The 11,595-nt window shown below is 30.4% G+C and overlaps 2 protein-coding genes across 2 annotated transcripts; both read right to left on the bottom strand.

Annotated features, from left to right (window-relative positions):
- Positions 1-698: 698 nt before the first annotated feature.
- On the bottom strand, positions 699-4,986 carry HELRODRAFT_179619 (hypothetical protein; the record flags this gene model as incomplete). The annotated part of the gene is made up of 12 exons (XM_009028427.1): positions 699-779; positions 905-1,314; positions 1,459-1,609; positions 1,898-2,000; positions 2,778-2,941; positions 3,152-3,209; positions 3,372-3,446; positions 3,539-3,719; positions 3,856-3,982; positions 4,089-4,170; positions 4,327-4,422; positions 4,892-4,986. 12 exons carry the CDS (start codon positions 4,984-4,986, stop codon positions 699-701), a joined length of 1,623 nt encoding a protein of 540 aa, XP_009026675.1.
- Positions 4,987-6,976: 1,990 nt separating this feature from the next.
- On the bottom strand, positions 6,977-10,265 carry HELRODRAFT_179618 (hypothetical protein; the record flags this gene model as incomplete). The annotated part of the gene is made up of 7 exons (XM_009028426.1): positions 6,977-7,153; positions 7,447-7,520; positions 8,308-8,437; positions 8,845-8,929; positions 9,096-9,190; positions 9,491-9,633; positions 10,193-10,265. 7 exons carry the CDS (start codon positions 10,263-10,265, stop codon positions 6,977-6,979), a joined length of 777 nt encoding a protein of 258 aa, XP_009026674.1.
- Positions 10,266-11,595: the final 1,330 nt, after the last annotated feature.

The raw sequence follows: 11,595 nt of genomic DNA, 5'->3' as shown, positions 1-11,595 counted from the left end.
TCTAAGAATAAGGATCTACTTGTGAAGGCTTTTTGCAGTTATGTACGTCCTCTACTTGAATACTGCTCACCGCTATGGAATCCGCACTACAAATATCAAATAACCAAGATTGAAAATGTTCAGAGAAGATTTACCAAATTCATTCCGTCAATTCGTCATCTTCCATATTTGTCTAGATTGCAAGCGGTAGGACTACAAACACTTGAGTGGCGTAGATTGGTTCTTGATTTGTGCTTGCTGTACAAAATACTACACAACCTCATCAACACAGATTTAAATGGTTTTTTCATCCCTTCACATTATCTGTCAACTCGCGGTCACCCATGTCGACTGCAAGATTTCAACGCTGGAGACAACGTAACAAAATATTTCTACTGTATCCGGATTATCCGAGTGTGGAATGCATTGCCGGCAGACGTAGTGTCTTCAACTTCACTTGCTGTCTTCAAAAATCATTTACTCACTATTGATTTAAATAGATTTTTAATTATAATGTGATGTATTGTTAAATTACGTTTAATATTTACATATATGCCTAACCAACTCTGTTGGCTAAAACTGTCATATCATTTACCAATTATAATATCAGTAGTACATTTTTTAAGTTATGAAGTTATCTTCTATGTTTGACTATAAACTTTTTCATTATTCATTACGATCATTGTGCATCGATCTCTGTTATTATCCTATGTTTTTACTTAATTCATAGACGTACGATTCATTTTTCGAACATTTTTTTTTTCATTTTTCTTACCGGATAAGTGGTTTTTTTTAGCCCTCTGGTTTTGTGAATAAATAAATAAATAAATTTTTAAGAAATTTTATTACGAATCAACAGAAAGCAGATGAAAATGTTGAAAAAAATAGTGACAGAAGTGTGAAATGTAAAGTAATGTAAAGTCACCTTATCTGCTAGAACATCATCTCTGGCATCGGCAGCGTCTGTAGTAGCAGCATTTGTGGCATGTTTAGATGCAAGATTGTAGCTTTGTTGAGTTTGTTGTTGTTGTTCAATTTCATTCTGTTGTGATGTTTTATGCTGTTGTTGTCTTGTGTTGATGTATTTTTGAAGTTTTAAAGACATCCGTGTTGTTGATGTCATTGGTTTATCATTCATTGTCGTTAGTTGTTGTGGATTATTAATGGAGACTGAGGTATTGGATAGACTGTCCTTACCCTCATCCACATTACTATCTCTATTTAGCTTTCTTTTATCCACTCTTACTTCAGCATTTTTCTCTGCAGTCTTTGCCTTCCTCCTTACATCTTCTTTAATTTTCTTCAAAAATAACTTTGCCTCGTCTTGAGTTACGGCTGAAAAAAATGATATTCCATAAAAAGTGATAACAAAATGAAAACTAGATCCGACTTATATCATCAAATGATGATAAATATGGATAAATAATGATAGGGTAACTCTCAAACGAATTGCAAAAACAAAACAAAGAATAAAATTACCCTCATTATATTCAGAGCTCATACTACCCCACTGAAATAAATTTGGGATAAATGATTGTTGACTGCATACTGCTGCTGCTGATGAAACATTGACTGTAGCATCCTTAAAGAGATGGCAGGCTGTAGGGAAGAGCTTGAAACCACATGGTAACTGTTTTCAATCAAGGAAAAAAGTATATATTTTCTTAAGATTTTAGAATTTATTATTAATTTAAAAATTTTCTTTAAAAAGTACCCTAAAAATTTGGTAAATTTCGCATAGAACGATGCAACAAAATATGATTCCTCCATACAAATATATCAATCAATCAATCTTCGTTTAGCATCCAGAGACCCAGTTCCCCCGAGGTAAAACGTTCCTCCATACAAATATAGCTCAATGGAATGACAAAAAAAAGAGATAAACTAATAGATGGTGCCAAAAATATGCAAACACAACCTTGTAAAGTTTAGAATTGTTGTTGATATCTTTAGTAGCTGATTCCCTGAGTTCTGTTGTGGAAGCCTTCATATGAGGCATCAACTTGTTCGTAAGGCTTTGGCTGAGAAATTTTGTTAGTGTAACCATTACCATCATCATCTGCGTCATCATTTTCATCTTCATCCACATCATCATAATCATTATCATCTTCACCATCCTCATCTTAATCATCACCATTATCATCGACCACATCGTCATTACCAACCAGTTACCTAATTTGTTGAGATTTTAAAAGATTCATTCTCATGTTATCAACCATCAATCTCATCTTCTCCACTGACTCATCTAAACTCGACTGGCTGCCATCTTGTTTTGAAGATAGGTGAAAGTATTAAAATTATAATTGTGTTTAAAAAATAATAATTAAATAACAAAATTATAGTATTTGTTAGATTAATTATTGTAAAATATTTTCACGTAATAAATAATAATGGAAGCATGGTATAGCCAATCACCTTTCTTAATGGTGTCATTGAGATGTTTCAAATTAACATCTGACAACTGAATAAACCTGTGTGTGTGCGTGTGTGTGTGTGCGTGTATGTGTATATGTGTTGTCATGTCATTGTTTATAATGTGAATTCAATGTTAAATATTCACTTCATAAGGTCTAGCTTTCTATCTCTGTATAAGTTGTTGAGATTTTTCTGAAAAAATAAATGAAATTAATTTATTTTAATTTGTTTTATAGATTGTTTTCTAAATAGATATAAATTTATCTGAAAAAAGGCTGTTTGTTCGTGAAAAAAAAAAATCCTAGCACCTCCACATACAAACTGTAAAACACCACAACTAAAAATAAACAAATCCAAAAAATTCCTAACTTACATTAACTAACTGTTGCTTGCATCTCTTCATAAATTCCTTTGATATCGAAACCTTCAGATCATTAGCATCCAACCTATGCTCTCCGACTCTGCCATCTACGAAAGATGATACTATATCTCGATTGCTGAGAACATGTGAGGCCACTGAGGTTAATTTATCCACTTCCTTTGATACCTTTATAGCGAATGGATGATATAATGTCATCACGATGATAATGTGATGATATTAAATGAATGATAATACCTTTATAGCGAATGAATGATATAATATCATAATGATGATAATGTGACGATATTAAATGAATGATAAGACCTTCATAATGAATGAATTTTATGATATCACAATGATGATAATGTGATGATATTAAATGAATGATGATAATACCTTAGATATTCTTTCAGCTGATATATCAAGATATTGCTTGGGAATATTTGAAATGGATCTGAAATGAATAGATACATCATTCAAAGAGTATGAAAAAAATATTTAATGATGTTAACAATAATATGAATAATAATAAAAACAATATGAACAAATACAGAATAAAATACTAATAATTATAATCATAATAATGATGATGATCATGATGATGAGAGGTGATTACTTTTTGATTTGCCAAATTCTCTGCTCCAACTCTCTGATGGATTTCACGTCTTCTCTGTACCTCAACACTGTCTCACTATAAGTTTAGTTTTGTTTTTCTCAGGAGAATGAAGAAATTGAGCAAATGAACAAAATTGGGAATCAGCAGTCAGTCAAACAAGCACAAACTTTGAATATTCTTGCCACATGTTTTGAGCCCTTTCCAAATCTTTGACAGACGATTCATGCTTCTTGGCCTCAACGTTTGCTGCCGCTGTCAACATTCTTTCAATATTTTCACTAATCAGTTGAGTACTTTGTGATGCCACTTGGGGAGGAAAGGCAAGGAAATTCTTGCAGATCATTTTGTCTGGGAGTTAGTTACAAAAATGAATAAGGTTTAAATAAGTTGAAAAATTGTTATAATTTAACAAAAACAATCACAATAATAATAACTAAAATATATATAATAATAATAATGAAAACTAAAGAATAAAAAAACTAACTAAACTTGGAGGACAAAGAACATTGTAGAACATATCTCGAAAATGAGAGCAGGTAATTGTAGAGTTTGTCACCATTGGGTGATAAAAATATTGTCACTAATCTAGGCAGGTTGGCCTGCGGATCAACCTGAAATTATAATATTACAATGAAGTAGCTATTATATTATAATGAGGTTATTATACTATAATGAGGTCACTAAATATAGCTAGAAATATAAATGAAAATGTCTAACTTTAGTGATTTGATTGAGCCAGTTAGTTACTTGTCTTCTAAAATGTTGCTCTTGTTTTTTATCCAATATTGGCCAACAATCTCTAGATTAGTTGAAAAATTAAAAAAATTTTTAAATTTATTAACATTTTAACATTCAATAATCTTTGCAATCTACCAAACATGAATGAACTTTTAAAATTAAATATTAAATTAATATTTATTAATTAATTTATTATTCTATTTAAATTTTTTAGAACCTGAAATCAGAGTAGCACCTGACTGGGTCCAGTTTGTTGAAGAGAAAATAGAGCACCTCATCCAGAGCCTTCTTATTTGGAAGCATGAACATGTCCCTACATTGTGTTTATAAATTAATTAATGAATAACTGATCATTAGCTATGACTAAAACATTTAATTTTAATAACCAATTAACTTAAATTTAATATGCATACAATAATGAATAACTGATATAAAATATTACTTTTTATAATATTCAATTTAAGTCTATATTATTTAACTATTGTATAACTATAAGTTATTGTTATATTATAACAAAACCATTGGTACAGTATAGTACACAGTGCAGTTTCAAACTACAAACCCAAATCAGGTCAAATGCAAGGAAAATATAATATAGAAATAGTTACTATTTAATAGTATGATCAAAAATTTATTTATTTACATAGCTAATGCCTAATACTTAATAGATTTATAAATTGACAATTTCAAATGAGTGGAATAAATTATAAAAATTGAAAAAATCCGGAAATTATTGGTTGTTTTTGAAGATAGAAAATAAACATGGGACCAATGGGAACAACTTGTTGAAAGCAATCCTGTGTTTGAGTCCCATAGCCAATGGATCGAATTCCAACAGAAGCAAATTTGTGAAAAATGATTCCTTAACTGCTTCCATTTTTAATTATTAATATTTAAATTGTAAATTAAACAAAAATTTGCCTAAATTAATATTTATTTGTTAATTTTTTAATTATTTTGAAAAACAAATCCAGCGCCTGAATGAAAATAGAATGATGTTTTAAATTAGTACAAAAAACATCACATTATGGAATACCAAGTATGTTTGTTAATTGAAAAACATTTTCCTTTATATAAAACGCAGTTTCGTTTAAATTATTATTATAAAATAGCTAAATTTTTATTGAACTATAATTTTATTACGTTAAATTAAACCTTTTATTAACTTATAAAATAAAAATTCATTTGAAAATGGTTTAAACATGGTTATATATATATATATATATCCATGGGTTCAAAAAAAACCAAAATTTATCAATGAACATTGTTTTGCAATCTTACCCAACTTAACTTCGGTTTTACTATTTTTTTTAGATTTTGTGAGCCTTTCTCCGTATAAAATTGGTTTCGGAAGATGGCTGACGCACAGAATAAAAAACTTGATCTTGGTTTGTTAGAAGAAGATGACGAATTTGAAGAATTTCCAGCCGAAGGTTACAAATATCTTGTTTCTAAAATATAGTCCTGTCATGCTTTCATAGATAGATAGACCAATATATTATAATATTATATAAATTATAAAATGTACGTAATAGTCAAATAGTGTGTCCTATAGGTTACAAATGGTTACAAACCGAAGGTTACAAATATCTTGTTTCTAAAATATAGTCCTGTCATGCTTTCATAGATAGATAGACCAATATATTATAATATTATATAAATTATAAAATGTACGTAATAGTCAAATAGTGTGTCCTATAGTTAGTTATGTTAAGTGTCATGCACTCATGCACCCTTCTTTTTTTAATCCCTTTCTTTATCTTATTGTTTCTAAATTTTAATTCTTCTAGTCTGTTAGACTAGTCTAGTACATCTTTTTAAATAAGATTTAACTTTTTTTTTGATTTTATTTAATTTATTATAAAATTTTATTCATTAAGTAAAAATTTGTTCAAGATAGGATTATGATTCTAAAAATAGTCAGGATATTTTGGTCATTTATTTTTATTATCACTTGAAACATAAACATGACATGAGTAACTCCCAGTATATATAAGTCAATGTCAAAACTATGAGTGAGCAAAATCTACTTTTGGTGATGCATATTTTATACCAAGTTAATTAATTTATTATATTTTTTATTAAATAAATTTTCAGATTGGACAGGTGCCGACGAAGACCAGGGTGACATCAATGTATGGGAAGACAACTGGGATGATGATAACGTCGAGGATGACTTCTCACAACAACTAAGGTACATTAATTATATTTTTACATTATTTAAATCGTTTTTCATCGATTGTTTTGGTTTTTTTAATTTTTTTTTAAATAAGGTTTAATTTTATAAGAAATGTTTTCCTTTCAGGACAGAACTTGAGAAGCAAGGGCAGAAGCAAGCTGAGCCAATGCAGCAGTGATTTATGAAAAAAATAATTGATTGTGTGTGTGTGCGTGCATGCATGTGTTTGTGTTCTTAATTTCAGATATGTCCGTTTTTGTGGTTTACGTTTTTAATTTGTAATAAACTCAGTAATAATTAAGGTTTACTGTTTTTCTTGTCTTGTCACCGTTAAATTGAACAAATATGCATAAATTAGTTTTTTGAAATGGCGGTATGATCTTTAATTCAGTTAGCCTATGTGAAAAATAACAAATTAAACATAGTTTGATTATTTTATTTCGCCAAAATGTTATTACAATTTTCATATATGACAAAAAATACATTCAAATTCTCAACAAAAGTATTAAAATTAAAGCCAAAACGAAGCAAATTATGTTCCATTAAACTTCATCTTAATTACGCATCCAATAAACATACGAATAATTGAAAGCCTTAATAGTGGATCAGAATTAATCATGATCGCTACAGAAAATAGTTAATTTTCTCATCGTGCCTCACGGGCGAATTATATCAAAATAATTAAAAACTACATGGCCTCGACGTAGTTGGCGGGGATCATCCCTCTAGAGCCGGTTCTCTCGACGGTGCCCATGATCCAGCCCTCGTCTATGACCTCGCAGTTGATGATCTTGTCATTCTCGGCTATGCTCACTTCGTCTGAATCCGTAGCGTCGTAATCGAACATGGCTCTGTAGCACAGGCCCTAAGTTGTTTGTTGATCGTTTATTTATTATTAATTTCAACATTGTTATGTTGCTAATATTAACATTTATCGTTTGCAAAGTTTAAAATGGATTTTAAGAAACTTTAGTCATAAAATTGATTGAAGCTGAGTTAACTGCGTGTTATATAATGGCTTTGATTGAATAATAATATGACCGTTTGAATTAACGTTCGTGCTTTGATACAAGTTTGCAAGATGATGATAATTACGATGGGATGATAATCATGATGTGGTGATAATTGATGATAATAAATTTGTTGAGAGAAACTCACTTCATCTCCACCTTCTCCGCCCTCTCCTCCTTGGTGGTAAGGAACTTCTTCTCCGTATCCATGGCCTTCCTGTTCTGTAAATACATTCGCTCGTTCATTCGTTCGTTTATTCATTCATTTAGTCATTTATTCGTTCGTTCTTCTCTTCATTTGTCTCTTCATTTGTTCTTTCGATCATTTGTCCAGTCTTTCATTCGTTAAATTTTTCATTTGTTCATTCATGCACCCGTTCATGTATATTATTCATAAATTTGTTTGTTGATTAATCAATTAATCAATTAGTTAATTAATTAATTAATTGACGGAGGAAATTACCACCATCATCATCAGTAGCACTTCTTGTTGGTCGGGTGTAACTGGCGCCTGTTTCAAATAAAGCACAATAATGTAAATAATAATAATTAAACTAATAATTATCTTTATTATTATTTTAATTATTCTTAATAATATTATATTAATGATTATTATTTGCTTTATTCAAACGCAAATTTGTATTTTAAGCAATTACTGTCTTTAGCTACGTTATTTCATTCACATAAGTGTCCTATTGAAGCGTTTACCGTAGTAATAAAAGTAATAATAACAATAATAATAATAACAACAACAATAATAATAATAGTTATAGTTATAATTTATAAGTATATAGAAGCAGGATGATGGCGATCAAAGCCCAAAATAGGATCTAGCTCCCTTTTTTAATAATAGTTCTTAGGTAATTATAATGGCCTATTATGAAAATATTAAGTTGAGGAAGAAGACGATGACGATGATGATAAGGGTGATGATTTAGATGATGATGATAAAATAATAATAATATGATAATAATAATAATAATAATAATAATAATAATAATAAAGTGACCTTCGTTGCGATTATCAGCATATTTAACATTACTAAGGTTGCCGAGTTGCTTGACTCTTTGTGTGGTAGGATCATCAGCAATCGACGTTACGTTACCCAAGTTACTCTTGTAATCTTTTTGGTACAGAACCTGGTTTGTTTGTGTGTGTGTGTGAATTTGTGTGTGTGGGTGAGTTTGTGTATGTATGTGTGTGTGAGAGAGAGAGTGGGTGTGCATGTGTGTGTTTGTGTGTTACAATGTGTGGCTGTGTGTGAAGTTTAGCTGATTTGCCTTTGGTATGTGGTGTTCATAAATGATTGTATTGCGTGTTGAGGTGGCTGTGCTTTTGTCTGCTCGCATATTTATGCATTAATAATTAATATTAACGTCTGCCAATGAATGTATACATATATATGTGTACGTTTGGGTGTGTACAGATTTTTACGTGTACAGGTATGTGTAAGTGCGTGTGTACGTACGTGTTTGTAAGTGCGTGATGTGTGTGTAAGTGTGTACGTGTGTGTTTAAAAGTTACAACCATTTTCACTGTAACCGACCTGGCTGTTCATATCCGAAATCTGCTTCAACCTCTTCTGCTCCGGTGTCTCCGCTACTGTCGTCGCTTTCAATTGTGGACTGTGGCTGTGTGTGTTTGTGTTTGTGTGTGTGTGGCTGTGTGTGTGTGGCTGTGTGTGGGTGTGTGTGGATAGATAACGCAAGTAATAATAATAATAATAATTATGATAAAATTTGTAAATAATTAAGTTAAAAATGGTTACGAAATAAGTTCGATGTGTGTGGTACTAACGCATTGCAGTAGGGCAGTTTATTGAACCCTTTGTAGTTCTTCAAAGTCAGCTGCATGCCACATTCGGTACATTTGAAGCACATTTTGTGCCAGGTCTGTGTGTGTTTGTGCGTTTGTTTGTGTGTAAAAGAGGAGAGAGAGAGAGAGAGAGAGAGAGAGAGAGAGAGAGAGAGAGAGAACGAGAGCCTAAGAGTCAAATTCTCTCTTTATTTATTCATCAATCAATTGATTTATGAATTAAACACTCTTAAATTACGATTTAATGTTTCATTTTTTAATGTTAATTTTATTGTAAATGAATGAATTTTCACATGAAAATGAATGAGGGTAGATTATATTGACATAATTAAATTGACATAAAGTTTAAAAAAGAAATTTGCAAATATAGGACAAACTTTATCCAAGCATTTGAGCTCCTCTGCCGGGTAGACAACCTTGTTACATCTTCCACAATTTTTAGCCATATTGTTTTTGTTCGTTCTTTCGTTTGATTCCAAAAAAAGTTTAATCTTAAGTGTGCTTCTGATGTTGTTGCAATCTGCAGAGTGTGTTAAATTTAGGAGTTATTCATTTAAAATAACGATATTATTGGTTGAGATTTACTTTTTAGGAGTTGAAATTATGGAATCGATAAAATAAAGTTAGATCTGAAAAAGTGTCGTTTCAGTATTTTCATTAACTAAATAATAATTAATTATAATTAATTCGAATTAATTATGAAATATCAATAGCTAGATTGAATGAAACATTTTGTAATAGTAACAATTAATAAAGTTACGAACGTTAGTTAATTAACAAATATTTTAAAAAACGTTATGTTATAAATAATGACAATGATCTCTTATCGTTATCTGATATATAAAAAAATCTAATTTATTTATTTATTGACTTATTCATTACATTATATATAAATCATATATCATCATATATAGGTGTCGTAATGTCAAAATTTAGATAAAATCGATTGACTAACGAAATTCAATCGTTATATTTAATCAAATAAACATTAATAAAAACTTTTTTGACAAAATTAAACAGAAAAATCCACACAAAATTAAACATTTGCTAACCCGGAAGATAATATTAAATGTGCTGACTGACTTTGCTTAAAAGGTGCAAGTAGTGCTTTACCGTGCTGCTGACATTCACATGTGTTGTCTTTGTATACATATTTGTTTGTGTTTATATGTGTGTCTGTATGTGTGTGTATATATCTTGATGTTGGTTTGCATGTGTGTGCGTGCGTATGTGTATAATTATTGGGATGTTTGCATGCCTGCGAATGTGTATATATGTATGTATATATACATCTTTGTTAAATATATTTATATGTGTGTGTGAGTGTATATATTATATATGCATAAGTGAATGTTTAACATTAACTTGTTAATATATATATATAATATATATAAATAAACGAATGATTTAATATGCATGTGTGAGATGAGTTTGTTTTCTCAGTAGAGTGCTTTAATAGGCAATCCACCTAACCTATGTTTGTCATGAATGTTTTATTGTGATGGATTAATTATTGTGCCTCTGTGTAAATCTGAGCGTTTAATAGGTGTATGAACGTTTAATTAGTTGTAGGTACTGCACCGTTTCGTTTCGTTTCATACGTATTGTATCGTATCGAATTGTACCAGTAGAACTTAATGAAAACCAACTGAACGAATTCATCAAATAAACCAAATAATTCTCCGCCACATTTTATTAATAAATTTTTAAATCAATATAAAATAAATTTACAAATAAATATACTAGATTGATTTGAAGTTAATTAACATTTTCCTTTTACACAGCCGTCCACAATACAGTCAAACATTTTCTCAAAATTGGTGAGTAATTTGAAATCAATTTAAGCAGAAACTTTCAGCCACGACAGTGAATGTATACGTGTATTTAAAGTAACTGTTGTATGCAGATGAGCTGGTGATCATTGGTTAGCAAAGTTTGTAAGTAAGCTTTCAATTGTTTCATTCAGCAGAAGACACACTCACTCGCGCAATTATCATTTATAATAATAAACCAATGTTCTATGTGCGTGTGTATGTGTGTGCGTGTGTGTGAGTATGTGTGTGTGTTGTGCGCGCGCGCGTGTGTTTGTTGCTCATTATTAGCGAGAGTTACTAAATGGAGACTGAATTCTTACATCTTAGAAGCATGGGAGAATAATGACGAATAAACGCATTATTAAAAATTTAATCACACCACACACACACACACACACACACACACACACACACACACACACACACACACACACACACACACACACACACACACACTCTCTCTCTCTCTCTCTCTCTCTCTCTCTCTCTATCTATCTCTCCCTTTCTCTATCTCTTCCTTTTTGCTCATTAAATAGAAACTATAACATAAATATAGTTATTAAACTAATATTAAACTAATCAACACTCCTGGCGCTATCTTTTTATCAGGCACTTTCAAACAAGTAAACATACAATTATTACTAAAATGCATTCAAAATTTTTATTAA

The sequence above is a fragment of the Helobdella robusta genome (assembly GCF_000326865.2).
Source record: "Helobdella robusta unplaced genomic scaffold HELROscaffold_55, whole genome shotgun sequence".
In the NCBI taxonomy this organism is placed as follows: Eukaryota; Metazoa; Annelida; class Clitellata; order Rhynchobdellida; family Glossiphoniidae; genus Helobdella; species Helobdella robusta.
This window is presented reverse-complemented; position numbering and strand designations above follow the sequence as displayed.